The sequence below is a fragment of the Anthonomus grandis genome, chromosome 10, assembly GCF_022605725.1.
Source record: "Anthonomus grandis grandis chromosome 10, icAntGran1.3, whole genome shotgun sequence".
Classification (NCBI taxonomy): domain Eukaryota; kingdom Metazoa; phylum Arthropoda; class Insecta; order Coleoptera; family Curculionidae; genus Anthonomus; species Anthonomus grandis.
This window is the reverse complement of record NC_065555.1, coordinates 16,553,082-16,575,153: the sequence shown is the minus strand read 5'-3', so window position 1 is coordinate 16,575,153 and position 22,072 is coordinate 16,553,082. Positions and strand designations below refer to the sequence as shown.

The following is a 22,072-nucleotide window of genomic DNA, read 5'->3' as shown; positions in this document are numbered from 1 at the left end:
GATAACGAATTTCTTTTTCGAACAAAACAAATTAAGCATACTTTGTTTTTCTTCGTCAGTCAGTCCACTTAAACATGTCTTGTAACAACTAAAAGGATAAACTAGTTTGCCTAACGATGATTTAAAAAAAAAAACCCAGAAATCACCCGCAACCTCTTTGGCAGGAATGCATTTTCCAGAATAATTTACATGTTGGACGCCTTGCAGTTTTGCCCTTTTAATATAATTTCTTTTATATTTCTCAGTGTTCACAACACCTTTTTTTCGTTTTTTTTGGGATATCTTCAGATTCTGAACTCGGAACTCATTTTTTCTATTCAACTTAAATAAAATGAAATTGTAAATGAAATAAGCACGTGTTGTTTCCTTGTTTCTATGAAATTCTAAACAGAACTAAACGACTGCGTTTTTTATTACTCAGCCAGCAAAAACCAAAATAAATCAGAGCGGAACATTAAAAAAGGTCCCCAAATCTTTATTGCATTTTAGTGATTATATTATTTGGTCTTTTGTATTGGTGTACGAAACTGCACGAAAAGAACCGAAGTCGATAGTTTACCGCAGAAAGGTTACTTCTCCAGGACATATCCCCTTTCTGCGGTTAGCGAGAATTATAATGCTATCGCGTAAATGGTGTGACAATGTCGTATGTCCCGTTTATGCAGTAAACGATGTATTTAAGTAATGAAATCTAAATATATGAGAATATGAATTTCCTAAGAAATTGGAGATGTCCCCTTTCTGCAGTTAGCGATTCATGTGCAGCCAGGGGAATTTATGGTCCTATTTATTTCAAATGCCTCTAACAAGTCCAATTGTAACCCTTTCTCGCAAACATGCAGAACCTCAGTGCTATGTCCTGGATCAAAAATATGGCCAGACTCTAATATGTGGCTCGCAAAAGGAGAATTGGTATTACTAATAAAAATATTTTTATTTCGGATGATAAGTCTTAAATGTTCGTTGACTCTGACTTCAAATTTTCCTTCCGCTTTGGCATGGACATAACAGATATCCTTTTAAAATTGTATTTCATTTTAGTATCTGAAGATGGCTATTTATACAGCCGAAATGCATAATACATTTAACTAAATGATCTACTTGCATTTTTTCTTAGAGATAGAGACTTCCCCATTTAAAAATCTATATATACACATTCTCTATCAATGTAATTATATATACACAATATGGAGTTCTATTCAACTTTTAGATGTTTAAATGGTTGTAAAAAATAACTACGACAGCCTTTCGCGAATATGCCGGCATGCCATTAGGGCTTATTGTTTTATTAGCTTTAATCCTGCTGACCGTTTTAAGGATTTCATCCTCGGAAACCATTTGGGTACAGAAAAATGACATGGGCTCCATGGGTGAACAGTCCAAGTCATTATCAATTATAAGCACTGACCTGAAAAAATAGCAAATCCATCAGCAACCTTTTGAAAACTTGGATAGGTTTTGCCCTCAAAAGTCATTTCCTACTTTTTTTTTACTGGATATATTTTATTTAGTTGGATAGTCTTAGGAATAGATTTATTAAAACTGTCTGCACAAGTAGAATAAAAGACATTTATAGCCATATTCATTTCGGAACAAGACTCAAGGTGTTCCCAGCTCTGAGAGGCAAAAAGAACAAACAATAATAAGAAATTAGCTTTTTTAAAATTGAATTTTGTACTAGATTCAATCTTGCAGAACCGTGCAAGTTCTTTAAGCTTGAAGCAAATGCTTAAACATGGATGGTGCCCGTCAATAAGAATCAGGGAATCCTCTACAACTTCTACCTAACACCCTCGAAAGATGCAATAATGAGATCAAGAAGTAAATTATTAAGCTTCTTGACAAAATTTACTTGGAATAACTATTAAAGAGATAAAGGACTGAAGAGAACTTGCTGGCTATTATGAATATTTACCGGTTATTATACAGTGCATCCGTAAAGTAGCGGATAAAGTTAATAAAAATTAAATGGACCGTTTCTGAAAAAAATGCCCGAACCTGTCGATTTTAATATTGGGTTTAGGGTTATTCTACGTGGAAATTAAATATTAGGTGACTCGAAAAAAAGATATGACGACATCAATATGTTTTTTAAATGGAAACCCCCATTTTTTAATGGAGAATCAGAAAGAACGCATTTCTTTACAAAGGATATGGTACAAATGAATAGTGGTTACATAAGCAATTTTGAACGAAAAATTATGATAAAATGTAAAATTAAAGAAATGCCTATCTAAATTGAATGTTGGTATTTTGGTTTTTTAGTTGTTGTCATTGTTGTTGTCAGTGTCAAAAAATGAATGTATTTTGGTGCAACTATCTGAAGTATTTTTATATTTACAAGTGTTTATTCTTCTTGAGAGGCGAAAGTAGTGTCGTTCTGCGTTTTATTAGTAAATACACTTTATTATTACCTACTGATATTGTATGAAATGTGAGAAAATTAACCGAGCGTAAAGGAATCGAAATCTTGCGCATGATTGGTTTCGGAGATATGTCGCGCACTCAAAAGGAGGTGGTTCAGTTGTTTAATGTAATATTCATCCTGATCGGTCGACTATTAGCCAAAACCATGCTTTGATGAATCAGAGTTGAAGCAGAGTTGTGTGAATTCGGGCATGTTCGGGATACTCAAAAAGCTCGTCGGGGTTTAATAACTGAAGATGAGCTTAACGCTCTGTTAACGGTCCAAGATAATCCCAAAGCCACAATGACAGGCACGGCTTCTAATGTTAATTTATCGCGATTTACCGTCCATAAAATTGAAAACAGCAAACTGCCACCCTTATAAAAAAATTCTTACTTCAGGAGCTATCCGCAGATGGTTTTGATCACCGAAATGAATTTTGTGAGCAAATGCAGCAATAATGTAATAATAACAATCATTTTGTAAAACGGATATTATTTTCTGACGAAGCAACGTTTACTCTAAACGGCCATGTGAACAGACAGAATTGTCGATACTGGGCGAGCGAAAACCCTCATTGGTTCACAGAATGTCATACACAACACCCTCAAAAAGTCAATGCGGTATAGTGGAAGGAAGAGTTTTAGGACTTTACTTTTTTGATGACACTCTCACTGGTAATCCAATATCTCTCAATATCCAAATATCTCTCTTTGGACTTTCTTCAAAATGATCTTATCCCCGCTCTGATAACTTTGTATCCGGATTTGAAAGAACCCGACATGCACCAACGTGATTTCTTTTTCCGCAAGATGGAGCCTATAATTCTTCTTGGCACGCCAAAATTTTCTAAAACACTATCAACAAAATTTATGGGCGCACTCTAGTTAAAGGAACTGCTTTTATGAAGACAAACTTGGTAAATGCTTGGTAATGCGCTCTTTTTTGATTTTACAAATGGCCCCAAATGGTCGATATGAAGGGTATCGAACGGTTTGTTATACAAACAAGGTAAACAACAAGAAATAAACTTTTTTACATATCGTCTCATGCCAGGAAACCAATAAAGTTTGGCCACAGCTAATAGCGTTTTGTTTTCCGCCAAATGTCCATTACCGTTATGAAAATGTAGAAGTATTTGTCTTCTTGCAGCTTTAGGAACAAACCATTTTTCTCCTTTTAAAGTTATTTTGTGAATTCGATTATTTTTAATACAATAATTCTTATGAATATCCTGGTCTTCCTTATCATTGGTGTTCTATTAAGCATGTCAACTGTGCATGTAATAGCCAATCGTTATCGTTAACGTTTACTGCTGAAACATTAATATCTGCTGCAGTTGAACACAGATTCGACTGGATTTCTACTCAAAGCATCTGCATGTCCCATTTTTGTCCCGGGTCTATATTCAACGGTTAACGTAAATTCTTGGATACTTAACCACCATCTGCCAATTCTTGGGATTAAATCCCTGTTACTTAACGTTGACCTGATGGCATTGCAGTCTGTCACAACTTTAAACTCTACTCTACAATTAGATATATTCGAAAATGTTTTAATGAGTCGGCAACGGCCATTGTTTCTAACTCATACGAGTGGTACATTTGTTCCTGTTTACTGGTTTGTCGAGAATAGTAAAGGACCGGCTTAATAGAATTATCTTGTTTCTGCTGCATCAAAATTCCTGCTATGCCCCATTTTGAAGCGTCCGTGTGTACCTCGGTCTTCAGTAAGGGATCGTATAAAGACAGTAGGGGCCTAGAAACTAGCTTTTCTTTAAGGGAATCGGAAGCTCTACGTTGTTCAAGTCCCCAAGAAAATTTAACATCTTTTTTTTGTGAGTAAAGTCAAAGGTCTTGCGATCGTAGCAAAGTCCTTAATATATTTTCGGAAATAGCTTGATAACCCTAAGAACCGCCTTACAGAATGAAGATCGGTCGGAGTTGGAAAGAAGCGTACAGCTTCAGTTTTCTTAATTCCTGGTTGAACACCATCTCGACATATTTCATGTTCAAGATATTCAACTTTTTCCATAAAAAAAACAACATTTGAGTAGACGTAAAGTGAGCCCAGCGTCTTGCAAATTTATCAGAACGTCTCTTAAGTTGTTGATACCTATTTGAAAATCTTTGGAAGGAAGTAATACGTCATCCATATACGCTAGAGCCTTGCCATATCGTAGATTCCCTAAAACTTTATTGACCGTTCTTTGACATATTGCCGGTGCATTACATAACCCAAACGGCACCCTCATAAACTCATAGTGACTATCTGCAGTTGTAAATGTAGTTTTTGGAATCGATGATTCTTCCATTGGTATTTGATGATAGCCACTGGCAAGATCCAGACTTGTAAAGAACTTACAGTCCTTTAGATGTTCCATAAAATCATCCACACGGGGCAATGGAGATTTATCCTTAACAGTTTTTGCATTTAATGCTCGATAATCTACGCACATGCGCATTTCGCCGTTTTTCTTTTTGACAAGAAGGATTGAGCTCGAATATGGGAAATCAGATTCCCGCACTATTTCATCAGTAATTAAATTTTCTACAACACCTCTTACAACTTTTCGTTCATTGTAAGATAGGCGGTATGGTCTATACACTACAGGATTTTCATCGGTCAAATGAATGGACATTTTTAAGATATCAGTTTTCCCAAAACGATTATCACATTCGTAAAAACAAGTTTTAAATTCATTAATCAAATCAACCAATTTTTTTGTTTCACTTTTTGTTAGATTTGGATTAAAAGTTAAATCCTTGTCAGAAAAAACTCTTGAAGTATGTGACTTTACACTGAAAACAAATGAATTACTTTTGTAAATACTTTTGTCTTCAAAACTATAAACACATCGAGCAATCATGGTTTTTGTACTTACCAGGAGATCTTTTCACAGTCACGTAACCATCTTCCCTTTTTGTTACACATTCATTTACATAGTGCTCTTGGCCTGGTACTGGTCTTAGCCACCTCGAATATACACATCATCGTAGATGGCACCACGGGAAGTGACAGCCACCAGAGCAATACTTTGCGCAGGAATCACTGTTTCGTTCTTGGCCCATAAAGGTATCTTCCTAGCAGGGAGACCAAGAACTTTTTGCAAGTCCATATTAGCTGGCACAATCCTAACTTTTTCCCCAGACACTATCGTAAGAAATCCAGGTTGGTTAAGGAAAGTCTGGCCAATCATAACGGGTACGTCTTGGAAAGTATCTGGCACAATCAAGGCGTCAACATTTCCTTCGGCCAAATCGATTTTGACCGACACTTTTGTTTCACCTATCACATTGATAATTGCACCACCATACCCTAATATGGTCATTGAACTCGGGGTATATCGTAGATCTAGTTTGTCTGCATCTGTTTTTCTTATTAAAACAGCTCCACATCCTGAATCTATGAATGTTTTAATACATTTTCCGTTAATGTAACCATCAAAATATTAGTTTTTATTATAATCGGCCTCTGGAACTACCGATTCTACTACTTTACTCTTCAATGGCTTCCTACGGCAAGCCTTGGCTAAATGACCTAAACGCTTGCAAATACCGCATTCTATTTTGGGTTTTGTGCATGAATTTGCAAAATGTCCTTTGCTCTTACAGTTATAACATTTTACAACTGGTTTAAACTCACTCTGTATTTGAGACCCTTTAAATTTCTTTACTGGAAATTCCGATCCTTTGTGGAAGCGTTTTGAACCTCTCAAATCTTTGGATTTTATTACCTCTGTAGCCAAACTAGACAGGTACTCTGCGTACAATTCTTCAGGATTATTATATCGTCCAGCACGTGCACCTGCCTGTATTGTGGGATCCGAAATACCATGAATGATACAAGATACGGCCTTTTTACCGGGAATTTTTTTTCACATACATTTAAGAGATATATTTTTGCAAAATAATACTGCTCTCAACTCTCTGATGGTATTTTAATTCGAAGTACAAGTCCTTCCAAAAGAGCCCCAAAATCTCGGTGTTCAGGAAAACTTTTATTCAAAAGCGTTTTCCACTCATCCCAAGTATAAGCATAACTTGATAAATTATCGTACCATTTCCTAGCCAATCCGGTCAATCGACTTTGCATATAGAAAATAATTACATGGTCATCCCACTGATTTGCCAAAGCAAGTTGTGCTATTTTCTCAATCCATTTAGCACAACTTAAATTCGGATTTCCGGGAGAATATTCTGGAATACATTCTGCTCTGGCCATAGTCCTTGAAGAAGATGGCAGATTTCTATTTGAGTTGCTCTCAATTAATTTTTCAACTAAAGCCTCAAGCCTTTCAATTCTGGAGTCAGCATTTGAAGTAGACGCCTCATAGGAGAAGACACTACTCTTATAATTTCAGTCGAATTTTCACGTGGTGGTGGTGTCAATCTTTTTGATTTTGTTTGTGTTTTTATTCGTCTGTTATCTTTTCTACAAGTGTTCCTTTTATAGTCGTAGTCATCTGAGCTTGAACTAGAGCTGGAACTTGAAGACTTTGATCTACGACGACCCATTTTACTCGCACTTAATTATTATTAGCGTATATCAATAAATGTTTTTAACTGCAAATATCCTTAAATTAAAATATGATAAAATATTAAAACAAAAATATTTCAGCCAAAACTGAATCCGTAGGTAAACACTTGAATTCCCTGTTTAGATACACAGTCATAAAACTCGACTTATTTTTACCCTGAGTCAGGTACTCAGGGTAATATGGGTTTTTTTTCGTATTTTAACAAGTTTTTTTAACAAGAGTTTTTGTTTTATTTTATCTTGCAAATTGGCCAATACTTAATATCAATATTTATGCATTTAAATATCTTAAATTTGATATGCTACTCTTACAGCTTTTGGATTTAACCATTCACAACTACTATCCAATTGCACTTTTACACAACACAAATATCCGTAAAAGTACTAGGCATATAGGCCAATTCCACCGCTGCTCTATAAACGATAGGCTAAAATGTCCAAACTACCGAATAGAAAATAAGCTGTCATTTATTAAATATAAAAGATTTGTAACAGACTAGTCACTTTTAAATATTGCCCGACCCGTAGATGTGTTCCCGGTTCACCAAGCAGGTAAAGACTGTCGTCCTTATCCTTACCGGTTCTCTCTAAGGACTGTAAGTGCGGCCTACATCTAGTGGTTTTTTCCACCCAGCTGGTCATTTTACATATGTAACCACTATTCATTTTTATCATATCCTTTTTAAAAAAATGCGTTCTTTCTGATTCTGCATTAAAAAATGGTGGTAAGAATAACGTGAGGTACTCAAAACGATTCTTTTTAAATTCCTGACCTTCTACAAATCCTAACTTTAACTAGTAATTCATTATACTACCTTTCTAATTGAAATGTATTTTCTCTTTGATTTCTTAAACTTGACTTATTACAGTCACAATTTGTTCCACTTGTATAGTAGTAGTTTCAGCATTATGCTTGATTGGCTTGACTATTAATTGCATATTTTGCTTAGTTTTTTAAGTGGTGTGGGGAAGCTAAATAATAATAATTTGTATAGAAAACCATATTTCTTCACACCCCTTTAATGACCTCTATTGTATGTTATTTTTTTTTAATAACTTGCGCTAAAGAAAGCCTCAACATATAAAAATACTAATTTTAATTATCTAAAATTGTCTTTGATAGATCTAGATTAACACATAGTAATTATTATAGTAGTATTGTTTTTTTTTTGGAAAAAATAACCAACTTTTGAATCTAATTATCCCATTTCACCAACATATTACTTATAAGTCTTAAGATAAGTTATTTTCAAAATTAACTGATCTAACTTAGTTTTTTTGGTCCCTTTGTAGCACACGCGACAGACTATTACGGTAAGTTTTTAGATTCAAATCTCTTTTGCTTCTTCAAATACCAACAACGTTTTATTTGCTTAATGCCTTACAAACGGTTTACATTCTACACTTTCCCGTCAATCCTATCGCTATTTTTCTGATTGTTTTGTACGCCTAGAATTGTAATAAGACATCTTTCCAGTTAAAGATTTCTTACTTTAAACGTTTTCCTAGCATATTCCTGAATTGATTCTCCTGATTGCAATACACTTTTGTAAAAACGCTTTTATACTTGTTACTGCATTGTCAGGCTTGTACTGTTTGCCGGGGATTCAGGTGCAATGTATTCTTGTTTTAAGTCAGGACTTTATACGTATCAAAACAAAAATACATTACTATAATATCCAAATTTAACAAAACATTAACTACACTAACAGCATGGCTTAACTAACCAGGTATTGCTACATATTTTTTCTGAAACTAAATTATGTTGATTTTTCTTGTATAAGCCATCATTTGTGGACATTATTTGTTTCTGGAAAAGTAAAAATAATGTTTCACAAAATTATTTTTACTTAACCAGACACTACGGATTTTTTTTACAATTTTTTTTCTTGTACAAACTTTTCAAAGATTTTTTGAACCCTAATATTGAACTGTTTCTTTTCCCCACCCTATGGCAGACGAATACAACCTTAATCCAGGTTTAGAGTGGGAAGATGAGTTCACAGGTAGGTGGCTACGCAATCTAGCTTAGGTTTTTTTTTATCTGTTGTGGTAATTTTGGCTAAAAATTGGGAACATGTTTGTGTGTGTAAGGGAGGGAGGTTCTTGTATGCGGCTGTAAATGCGTTACTAACTTTTAGCTCATGTGTTGCATTGCACGTGTGCCTAGAAACTTCTTAATAAATAGACTTTTGAGACCAGATTAGTTTAAATTCTTAGTCTAACAACTTACCTCAAGCACAATATTGACTCATGACCCATTTGCTTTAACTCGTCATCAAACTATTAAAATTACTTACCAGTTGTGTCCAGTTAAGACACATTCAATTAGGTAAGGCGTCACAGGGCTCAAGGTCTACTTACTGTGAGTAAATATAAAATTGTTGGTGTCCGTAACATACTAACACCATTAGCATCTATCAACATTGAAAATGTTGAACATTTAAAGCTGGCAAGGATATGCCTTGGCTACCCCACTCGCCAGATTTAAACCCTATAAGGACGGCATACACGATACTGTTTACCGGAAGGCAGGCCTTTCAGTTTACAAACCGGAAGGCAAGTCGTACTGTGCTACTAGTGGCTATATTAGCTGGAAGGCGAAGCATGAACTCTCGGCCCGCTGAAAATCTGTCGTTGACAAGCCGGAACGTGTATGAATTAGTTGTGAGTAGGTACAGGCCGAGAGTTAGCAGAACTTTTTCGATATTTAGTTTATTTGTTACTCTGTGATTTAAGTTTCTTCATTAAATTTCTTGTGCTCATAAAAATGACCGATATGAGAACGTGGTCTCACGAATTTATTACCGAATTCATTGAACTTTATAGACCATTGCCGTGTTTATACGATATAAAAAGCAAGCAATATTTGAACAAACCTTTAAAGCTAGCTGCTTACAATAAAATGGTAGAAAAATTAAAAGCAGTAGATCCAGCAGCAACAAAAGATGTGGTGGTAAAGAAAATAAATAATATGCGCAGTTCGTACCGTAAAGAATTAAAAAAAAATTAAAGACAGCCAAAGAAGTGGTTCCAGTGGAGAGGTTTATGAAACATCAATATGGTACTTTCATCTTTTAGACTTTCTTTATGACCATGAACACCTAGAAAAAGCAAATCCAATATGGACGATATGGAAATGAATAACAGCGATGATAGTGAGGTAATTTTTTATTTTAGAAATTTGATTTTTTATTGTGCTTGAGCATTGGATTCAATTTCAGAAAACAAACTTTTTACATGATATTTTTTTGTTAAACTGCTCGCCATAATAAAAGGGACAACTGCATTTTTTGATGATTTTCAACCACCTACATATACAGGGTGTTTCAAATTCGACTCTCAGCATTGAGATCTCGGTTGCTATAGGAGATATAAAGATGGTTAAATTAGGGCAAAGTTGCGCATTTTTGCGCCTAATAATATGCCATTAAAAAAAATTGAAAATTCCTAGCAGTTCTGAAAATAATCGAAAAAAAAACCGACATTTTGAAAAATCAATTTTAATTTTTACTGAGCTTATTTTTTATCCGATTTAAAAATAATTTGCACTTCTGCATTGCCACTTTTTCCGTGCTTGGTGGTGTTTTTAGATTTTTATTACGACGTTTCGTTTTTTTGGCGACCATCATCAACTTTGTTTTTTCTTACGGATGCCATTATTTTATTCTTGCATTTTTAAAAAGTGCTTTCCAATACCTTTTCTATTATGTTTTGCACTCTATTCATAAGATCATCAAAAAAGGCCGGTAATAATTATATAATAATAATAATTCACGCACTTGTTTTGCGTCTTGAGGACAGCGTCTACTTCCATGTCCTTTTTGTAACGATGATAGTATCTGTTGATCTGCCAAGATAGCTTCTTCATCCGTAGATATGTCCGTGTACTGGCAAGGATTCTTATTTCATAAATAATTATGCAATACGCATGTAGCCATTGCCACAGTTTCTATATTTTCGACAGATATTCCTATTTCGGTATGATATATACGAAATCGATTTACAAGGATTCCTAACACATTCTCAATGATTCGTCTAGCTCTACTTAAAAGTTTCTTAAAGTATGAACGGTCAGTGTTTAGTTCTTTTTCGCTATAAGGTTTTAAAAAATCTTTTCTAAGCGCAAAAGCTTCATCTCCTATTAATACATAAGGTAAATTATTACGTTGATTAATTCCAGGCAATTGCAAAGCACCCTTTACTAATGCCTTGTAAAAAGATGTGTTATTTATCACCCCTCTGTCAGATACTCGTCCGTTTGTACCGACATCAAACAATATTAATTCATAATTACTATTTACAATTGCCATTAATACAACACTGTGAAACTGTTTATAGTTGTAGTAGTATGCTCCGCTGCCTGGAGGTGGTCTTATTCTTATATGTTTGCCGTCAACGGCACCAAGGCAACTTGGAAACTGCCATTTGTTTTCAAAGTCGAATCCAATCTGCTCCCATTCTGATTCTAAATTTGAAAACTGTAATAAATAAAAGTGTTATTTTATTATAAAAAAACGTTAATACTTAGTAATATATTTTTTTAGGAAGGACGAGAAAATGCACAATCACCAACAGCAAATGAATTGGCAAGAGACGAAAACGTGTCACAGGATGAAGGAGGCCAATATGACGAATCTTCAGAAAATATTTTAAGTCCAAGCACATCATCACTTTCATCTACTCGAAAACGTACATCCATAAGATCTAGCAAAAAACAAAAACCAAATGAACCAGACCAACAACAGACAGTGCTAAAATTAGTTGCGGAAAAATTGCAGAACCAAAAAAAATATTCGAATTATTCAACCTACGTCGGTCAAGAGCTGGACGCATTGCCGCCAATGATGGCAACATATTGCCAAAAAATAATAAATGACGCCTTATTCAATGCAAAGTGCGGGCAGCTAACAGCTCACTCAAGAATTGTAACTGACTCGCAAACAAGTAGTACTTCAGTTCAATACCTACAGCCATATCCACAACAGTTTAATACAATGACAATAGATTATGACAATCAACCATCAACTTGCCAACCTCCCACAACACGTGGTTATTACAAGAGTTTTGCACCATATAGTCCGGGGAATCTGTACCATATTTCATGAAAAAAAAAATTGCAACCCGCAAACGAATGACTGGATATGGTAAAGGGGTTCATAAGAAACACAAAAAAAAATAAATTCATATCTGGGGTAGTTGCGGGGGTGAAAACTGAAAAAAACAGCTGGAGAATTTTTTATCGCCATTTCCGGCGAAAGTTGACGCCCAAATGAAAAGTGCTTAATGGCAAAGTTGTAGACAATATAAAAATATATAATTTTTGTAGAGGGCACTTTTGAACATAACCTCAAAATGTTCAAGATAAATGCAAAAATTGCGAAAAATTTTTTTTTCGTTTTTTATTTTTCATTTATCCAAAAATTATACAATTTTCATAAAACTTAGTATAAATTTACCCTTTAGTATCCTAAATAATCTCTATTTTTTTCAGTACTATACAATAAAAAATTTTCAAGAAATTCAAGTTTTTCAAAAAAATTACTTTTTTTTAAACGAAATTTGTCCTTCAGGGAATTGTCCTAGGAAGTTCATATGGGGCTCATTTTTTTTTGTTTTTATTTCTACTTTTTAATAAAATAAAGAAAGGTTATACTTCCCATTTGAAAATAAGCCAAAAAATGCAAAAAACTGAATTTTTTTTTGCAACAATGAACTTTTTAATAATTGTTAATAATTTACTAACAATTTTTAAAATGTCAAAAAAGTAATAGCACCACTAGATTCTACGAAAAAAAATACATAAGTAAATATATATTTCATCATGTAAAGTTCAATAGATTGTTTTATGCAGGAGACAATTCAAGCTTACCCCCCACTATATATCACGTGCCTCGACGCGTATTCTGTATATTCCACTAAATCAGCCATATAAGTCGATGTCGCTATATAATTATCGACGTGCAGAATTGATTTTTCGAACTTATCAATCCCAAATAGGTTTTTTTCAATTCAATTTGGCTACTTTTTTATCGAAATCGGCGATTTTCACATATTTCAGGACCTCTAAATTAAAACGCGATATAGTGTGTACATTTTTTATGTGTAATATCCCGTTGCTGTTTGGAGTTACTTATTATAGGTATTGATGTTGCAGCTCGGAAAGAGATTACCTTCGAAAGATCATTGAATTGCAGATGAATAATGTTTGTATAAGGCAAATAATAATCTAAGTACGGCAGTTAAATAGAAATCAACGCATCAGCATGTACTATACACTCATAGATCCCCTCTCCTAATTTTTGCTGCAGCTGCTCCCATAGTCTAAATATGTAAGGTCTGCTCGGTTGGGATCCGCACTCATCCGGTTGCGCAGCTTCATACTTCTTAAACGCTTTGCTATGCAAGCAAGTACCCGACCGGTTGGAGGTGGGCGAAGCGACGAAGCTACCGAGCAGACCTTATATATTTAGATCATGGCTGCTCCGATCATATTTATTTTGGAGCATCATATGATAGAAGTAAACAGTCGGTCAGCGTCTGCTTGTGTTTTTGTGAGTTGGCTGAATTAGCAAAGCCATTTTATGAGCCTGATTCTCATCCAACTGTAATAGCTCACAATGGTTGTAATATGATTGCACATATTTACAATTACACTAAAGGAAAAGCAACTTTGAACGATTTGAGATTTCAGCGTTACGAAATCTTAACTGCTAAATCTACATTCAAATTAGAAAAGTTACCACCAACAATTGGAGCAGCTACACAGCATTGTTTTAGAGTATATCATCAACTTCAAATGTGGCTTGGTAACAACTTAAGTGCAGCCATGTGGGGATGGAAAGAGTCGCTCATGAATAATAGTACAATTCTTATGCCTCGATACACAAGCGACACGATGATACCCGAAGAGTTACTCAAAAAAATCTTTTGCACCTGCAAAGGTAATTGCAGTACAAATCGATATGGGTGTAGGAAGCATGGGCTATCGTGCACATCATTGTGCACTAATTGCCAAGATACAGGCATGCTCCAATATCGATGAAGTAGAGGAAGATTGCAGTGATTCGGAAGAGATTTTAAATAAGTTTGAACTTCCAAGAATCTCATTAGACGCCGGAAAATAAAGAAGAATGTAAAGACTCTGATATCAGCGATTATGAAGATGCGGAAAACGCTGAAGAACCAGATTGTACTGGAGAGTCCGACCATGAACAAGTTTCACAGCATGTAAATAAAAAAAAAGACTAATAAATCAATAAAACAATACGTCGTATTATATAAACTGTACATAATGTAAAAAATTTTCTTGTATCATAAAATATTGTATCATAAAATGTATAATGTATTCATAAAATCAAATACTGCAATAAATTTTCAGCAATTTTGTAAAATTTTAATCAATTTTGTACAATTATTTCATACTTCATTAAATATTTTTTATGGAAATATGTAAAAACCGCTGATTTCGATCAAAAAGTAGCCAAATTTTGTTTAATAAAATCGATTTGGAATTGGTAAGTTCGAAAAATCGATTCTACCCTTCGAAAATTATAAAGCGGCATCGATTTCTCTGGCTGATTTAGTGTAATATACAGAATACGCGTCGAGGCACGGGATACATACTGGGGGGTAAGCTTGAATTGTCTCCTGCATAAAACAATCTATTGAACTTTACATGATGAAATATATATTTTCTTATGTATTTTTTTTTCGTAGAATCTAGTGGTGTTATTACTTTTTTGACATTTTAAAAATTTTTAGTAAGTTATTAACCATTAATAAAAAGTTCATTGTTGCAAAAAAAAATTTTTCAGTTTTTTGCATTTTTTGGCTTATTTTCAAATGGGAAGTATACCTTTCTTTATTTTATTAAAAAGTAGAAATAAAAACAAAAAAATAAGCCCCATATGAACTTCCTAGGACAATTCTCTGAAGAACAAATTTCGTTTAAAAAAAAAGTAATTTTTTCGAAAAACTTGAATTTCTTGAAAAATTGTTATTGTATAGTACTGAAAAAAATAGAAATTATGTAGGATACTAAAGGGTATATTTATACCAAGTTTTATGGAAATTGCATAATTTTTGGATAAATGAAAAATTAAAAACGAAAAAAAAAAAATTTCGCAATTTTTGCATTTATCTTGAACATTTTGAGGTTATGTTCAAAAGTGCCCTCTACAAAAATTATAGATTTTTATATTATCTACAACTTTGCCATTAAGCACTTTTTATTTGAGCGTCAACTTTCGCCGGATATAGCGATAGGAAAATGCTCCAGCTGTTTTTTTTCAGTTTCCACCCCCGCAAAACCACCCCGCAACTACCCCAGGTATGAATTTATTTTTTTTATGTTTCTTATGAACCCCTTTACCACATCAAGTCGTTCGTTTGCGGGTTGCAATTTTTTTGTTAAAAAGTACAGATTCCCCGGACTAATAAGTTTTTTTGTAAAGTAAATTATGTACTTATTATGTAAAATAAAAATTATTACAACGTAGCTTACCTTACAATATCTATGTTTAAGAACCTCAATTATTGCCTGGCACGTTTCGGGAATCGTTCTCCCCAGACATTGAGCAGAAATACGGGCTGTGAATTTTAAGTTTTCATAGTTTCTCCCTGTCGCTAAGTACCTCAAAGTAGTACTTAATCGCTCATGAGGATTTATTGCTAACCTCATCAAAGTATCTTCCTTTTGAATTAATGGGGTTACAAGTTCTAGCAATTCCGTATAGGAATTTTCATCCATACGAAGATAGTTTCTGTAATCATCAGGTTCCAGTCGTAATTAATTTATGAGATAAGTGTGGGAAGTAACGTGTCGCAGTTCCCGCTAAGAACGTTTTTAAAAAAATGAACAAAGCCGTTGGATAAAAAGTAATGTGTATGCTTTAGCCGGGGGTACAGGTTTAGCCTTCCGGATTGTAAACTGAAAGGCCCGCCTTCCGGTAAATAGTATCGTGTATGCCGTTTTATAGAGAACTTAACAATTATATAGGATCTAAAATGGCCTTTAATGGTTCTTTGCTGATAAATGATCTCTGGGGTATTTGTTTAAATATATTTGAATAATAATAACCTTAGTAGTAAAAAGCTACCAATATCCTTAATATAAAATTCAATTTGCATATTTTGGTATTTTAAAATTTTAATGGGTCAATATTGTGAGAGAAAATAAGTTAAACATTCAGGCTAAAAATAGAATAAACTACAAATTCTTTTAAAAAAATTTAAAGTTTTCAATTATTCAAACATCGATGTAAAAAGGCTGAACTTATAAAAAACACCATGTATATTGCAACTGATATAGAAACTTCTGGTCCAATATATATGTTAAAATCACTAAAAATTATAAAAGTGATTTTATGAATCTTACACATATTTTACTCGCTTAGCTTCCCTCACTATTGCTTATGTATCTAAGTATCGTAGCACCAAATCGCATGTCGTATTATGTAACACTTTGCTTACTAATTTGTTAACCGTTCACTTAAATCTTTATCATTGTTGAACATTCAATGTCTTGCATCCTTTATTTTTATCCTGTTCCTATTTTATCCCTATTTACGTTCGCTTTAAGTGCTGTTAGATTTTGTTTGTGTTTTATTTATGGTTTATGCGTTTGTACTCAATTTGTTTGATAAGCATAAAGAATTGATACAGTAAGACTTTTCAGTAATACATATACAGGGTGTTAAAGCTCTCTTTACTATACAAGAAGAGGTTTCTTCTTTCAACTGCTTGTAAGATACTAAAAAATTTATTCAATTTCTAGCAAAAACTTTGACATCCTGTGATTTGAAAGTGTCATAATTTTACACAAAGAAAGTATTGACAAATTTGTATCACCCTGTATAGCTCTTGCGGGGACATGAATGAACTTTTTATGTGTAATTTTAAGAATTTCTAGCTACAGTCTGAACTTTTTTCGATGATTGAGCAATTTACGACCCAACGATTTTTAGTTTTTTTGTGGTGTGTTCAGGAACTTAGTAAATCAATTATATTAAAACAAAAAAATCCTTGGTGAAGCCATTTTTTAACAAAAAAAACGGAGATTTATAGACGACGATTTTCCTATGCTCCTAGTATAGTTATTTATAGTTATTTATGAACACAAATAATAAAAATATACATGGATGAAGAAAACTGCATTATATTTATAATGCATATAATTTAATTTATAATTGGAGATACTTACCAACCGAAACGTCGTGTTACATTAAATAAATAAGACAATGCAAGTCCGACAAAATGTTTTCATGTATACTCCTATAAAAAAAAACACATTTTTTAAAAATATTCCAGGAATTTGTATTTCCTTTACCTAATCTGTCTGTTTACGTACGCAAGAAATCATGGAATATTCCAAAAACAATTTTTATTTTTTTTTTAATATTTTAATTTTTTTGGATGAGTACGAACATTCAAAAAAATTAAAATATTTGGAATATTTAAAAAATTTTTTTGAAATATTTTATGATTTCCTACGTAAATACAAAAATATATTTTTTTTAAATTCCAGGTTTCAGTAATTGGATTTTGTACTAATTCGAAAACAAACAGGATTTATTTTTTTTTTTTTTGGGTCATTTTTTTGATCATTGGGCCAAAAAATAGACCGTCCTCATATGAGGACGTTGGGTTTATATAATATATGTAATCCCATATTGAAATATAAAAAAAAACAAATAAGTAAATATACAAAAACTTGTGACATTACATTTCGAACAAAATGTGAGGGGTTTATTTTGGCATGTGTTAAATTGACATCTCCTTTGCTTTTCTCTCTTGGCTACCAAGTGATTCTTGCCATCATATTTTACGTTTTCTGTAACATTACTCCGAGACGTATTTGACAAACTCAAGGGACGACCAAAGACTACTCTTCTTCCATGACCAATCTTTAGGTATGAATAAGCCACATCCATCCTGAAGTCTTTTATGGATTTTTTTTGAATTGAGCTATTTACGATCGACATGTCTATCACTCGAGTAAAAAGGCACCAATACCATTTTTTGCCCCGTATGTGATGTTTTTCAAGCAACCAATCATGGTAGTCCACCCCTCCCATATGCTTATTGTAGTTGGCAATCATAAGAGCTTGTGCAACTGGAACATGACCACCTTCTTTTTTGTTCCATCTTTGTACAATAGTGGTTGGTAAAAGTGTATCAAAGTTGGTTGCCACCGAAGCGCACCTGCTATCATTCCATTTGACTACAAGAATTTTTTGGCTACTGTCAAAGTGCCAGTCATAGGCCCCTCTCGGTTCCTTCTCGAGTTCTTTGGATGACTTGGTTGGACACTTGGATGATCGATTTTCCCTTATGGTTCCCGTGGCTCGGAAGCCTTCTTCTTTTAGGCTACACAAGAGGTTGTAACTCGTAAAAAATTTGTCAAAGAAGATAATGTGTCTTTCAGGATTTTTTACAGTTTCCAGCATACTTGTTACGACTCTTATCCCTAGAGGAATCTTGGGCTCTGCTGTTGATTTATTATCCTTGCCACAGTACAAAGCAAAGTTGTAGCAATACCCATTATCACTACGAAGCGCCCATAATTTGAATCCAAACCGTATAGGCTTTTCTTTGATAAATTGCTTTAGGCCATGGTGTCCAAAATATTTTACAATCATCTCATCAATCGATCGAAATGTATGGAAAACTCCCCATTGCTGAAATTTAGTATTTATTTCCCCAAATAATGGCCCTATTTTGAATGACTTATCGTCTTTGTTATCATTTGCAAGGGAATTGTCAGCAACGTGAAGACAAGATTTTATTTCTTTGTAGGCATTTCTGGAAAACGCATTTTTCACTAGAGGAACACCCAAATCTTCTCTTTCAGACCAATAGTCTCTTTCACTTCGTAAGGCATGATAGCCGAAAAAAATCAAAAACCCGATAAAAATTTTGAGGTCCTCCGAAATTACAAAAGAATCATGTTTATTTTTCTGTTGGGCGTATCTCATGGTCTTTGTTTGAAGAAGATTATAAAGATCGTCATCAAAAAACTTCTCAAATATTTGTAGTGGTATTAATCCCTATAATTCTTCTTTTATTTTGTGGAAAGCTTCGGCACAACCTTCTTCTTCAATATTTTCATACAAGGGTTCTTCCTTAGTCCATTTTGGTGTCCAGGATTTAGTGCTGCATGCAACCTTTTTTCTTTTTATGAAATTTGACAGCGGTAGATCATCTTCCGATTCCCAATCATTTTGTTCTTCTACCTGTATCTCCACAAGCCCTGGGACGTCCTGGACATCAACCGCCCCTAAGTCACCATCGTCGATATCGTCTACGTCCGTCAATTCATCCACCTCGGGAAGTAATAGCGCAATATCAGCATCTATTTGGTTAGAATAGATATATTCCACCGCATCGTCTAAGTTCTTAAAACTATGTCTATTTATTTTTTGCCAGTCTAAAAATAATAAAAAAAAAATAGGTAATAACCCAGTGTCCTCATTTGAGGACACAGAGATTTAGGTTAGGGTTTCGGCTAAAAAAATTCAACTAGAAATATAATATTTTTACAACATTTCTACATCTCTTTGGTTGTAAAACACACTAAAGAAAGTATCTTATCCCTACTACTAAAGGAAATATGACCCATGGGCCCAATATTTAAGAAACAACGTGATTTTCGCCGGACAAGTATACACAAATACTAGTAAATACCACCTAGTTAGGCAGCCGTCGGCAATCGCCAACCTACTCGGGCGCTCTCATCCCCACCAATTTCTGGCGTCATCAAATGATGACGCTGGGCGCTAATGGGTTAACTGTGAAATTATTGATATAACCTATACGGTGAATCAAACTAATAACCACAGCGTTGCCGGATAGCTTAGGTTTTATTTCTTAACTTTTTTGGATATCGATTTTTAATACAAGTATTAAAAATCGATATCATATACAACACATAATTATTTCTACACTTTATGGACTTTTGTCAAGTATGGCAACACTGCCGGACATCCTCGTGAAAAATTGACATATTGGAGTTTTCGCATTGCAAATTGTTAAAAATTTGTCATTTAGTAAAAAGTTTTTAAATTTTTTGGTACAAAATATGATTCATCCAAAAAATTTCGGAAAATCGTTGGATCTTAAATTGCTTAGGTACCCCTTTTCCTTGAATCATCTCTGCTTCCAAAAAAATAATCAAAATATGCCAGAACTAGAAAGTCCCTTACAGGAACCGAATTTTTTTGATCACAACACACCATAAACCATCCAACAATCTTTAACCAACGAGCTTTCCTTGTACATAGATATGCTTTAAACTGTACAACTTACAAGTGGTCTTCAAAATGCAACATTGGTATTGTATTTACTGTTTTTTTTTGGCTGTTATTCAACTAACCTCAACGAGCTACTATTAATTGTGCAATTTTGGAAACCACTGTGTATCGTTATGGCGCGACGCGCCCAAAGACCGGACAAAATATTCACATATAGTTCTCACATATGATGACCCGCAAGGAGAAGACGAGGACAGCTCGCTGCCGCACCTCGGAGGGGTTAGCAAGCTGCCTCCCGGAATTCTGCCCCCTGGTCTGCCTCAGGTGAAGGAAGTGCAGCCGGCCATCACGCAAGTCGAGCAGGACTCGAAGAAAGAGGAGATTAAAGAGAGTAAGTGATGGTTTTGTTTATAAATTTTGTATTGTTTTAGGGTGAAAAATAAAATTCTAAAAGAGGGTTCTTATGTTCTAACCGAGTACTTTTTATAATATTTTTGAAAAAATGAAGACAATCTTCTTCAACTTGTCTTCTTGGCAGTTGAATTCTCAACATTTTATTTGATGATCTCCTTGGAGGAAACAGAGTTCAATTAACTGGAACAAAAGGAATGAATGAATTCTGTATTCAACTGCTTCATATTAACAAGAAAATACTTCAACTCTTCTAGGCATTTATTTAATTCTATGTATTTAAAATATGAAAAAATCGTTCATCATTCTCAAAGAGACTTAAATATAAAAAAACAAAAGGTTTAGTCCTAAGTCTCCTGTCTAAAATTACTAACTATGCTTCACTTTTAAGAATTTGTTTAGAAAAAATATAAATAAAGCGAATAGATAGATGATCATCAAATCAAAATTAAAAATATAGAATTTTGTGTTCTACCGATGGCCAGAACTCAGCGGCACATGCTCAACAAACAAAGAGTCAATACCACCAGGAAAATCGGGTTCGATGAAAGGTAAAGGGGTTCGATATTAGGTGAACAAAAAATAAAAATTACTAGTTTATATTGTTGAAAATCGAACCCGGTTCAAACTTTAATATATCGTTTACACAAACGAAAACGGGGCTTCTTTTGGCTCTAGTGATTTCCATTTTCTCCAAGAGGTCAAGTTTAACACTGATGCAACCAGGGTGTATCTTCAATAGACAAATGTGTCCGGAAATTAAAATATGGTTTGCGAAAGCTGACTTGGTCTCAAATACATCTGAGTTTTTTAAATTTGTCTACTAAACTGAGGTATTCACGAACCCTATTAGAAACCCTTCTTCCGGATTGGCTTACGTAAATCGCTGGGCATTGGTTATAATTCAATGCATATACGCCTGGGTCTGAAAGGATTGTAACGATATTGTAAACACCGAGAAACCAGCTGATTGTCCGTCACTCATTCCGGAATGACAAGTGGTACACTGTAGGACGTCTAGAGGTTTGTTCTCACAGCAGTAAGGAACAAGTTGTCGACAAATAAACATGCGCAATAGAGTAAAACGCGTTCGCACAGAAACTTCTAATCGGTTTCAAATCAAAAGTTTGATGTTCTTACACAAATTTCTGATTGTCGTTTGATAGTCAGACTTGTTTTCGGATTTATTTCAAGCAAAGTGTCAGGGAATTCGTGTAGCCAGTTAACGCCGATCTTCGGAATATGAACATAATCTCTAAATTTATTTTTTGTATTTCGTCGTTTTGTAGAGTCCCTGATATTCGTTTCGAAAAATTGTATTTTAAATTGTTGGATAAGTCTAAAAATATACATTAAGGAAATGAGTGATTTTGAATCGTCGAAAGAATCTGATCAGAATTTTGTTGATTCCTAGTTATGTTGATTCCGACACAGACTTTTAAAGAAGATTTACTTGAAGAAC

General features: G+C 34.1%; 1 protein-coding gene across 12 annotated transcripts in view; it reads left to right on the top strand.

Moving 5' to 3' along the window:
• Positions 1-22,072, top strand: part of LOC126741639 (cytoplasmic dynein 1 intermediate chain) — a 90,333-nt gene that overhangs the window by 26,381 nt on the left and 41,880 nt on the right. For 4 of the 12 annotated variants that reach the window (XM_050448159.1, XM_050448156.1, XM_050448153.1 and 1 more), the window contains 3 exons: positions 8,240-8,260; positions 8,905-8,952; positions 20,441-20,590. In XM_050448159.1, the coding sequence (XP_050304116.1) occupies positions 8,240-8,260; positions 8,905-8,952; positions 20,441-20,590 (219 nt within the window). Of the gene's footprint in view, positions 1-8,239; positions 8,261-8,904; positions 8,953-20,416; positions 20,591-22,072 lie in introns of all 12 variants that reach the window. The other 8 variants (XM_050448161.1, XM_050448158.1, XM_050448155.1 and 5 more) reach the window with 5 other exon arrangements.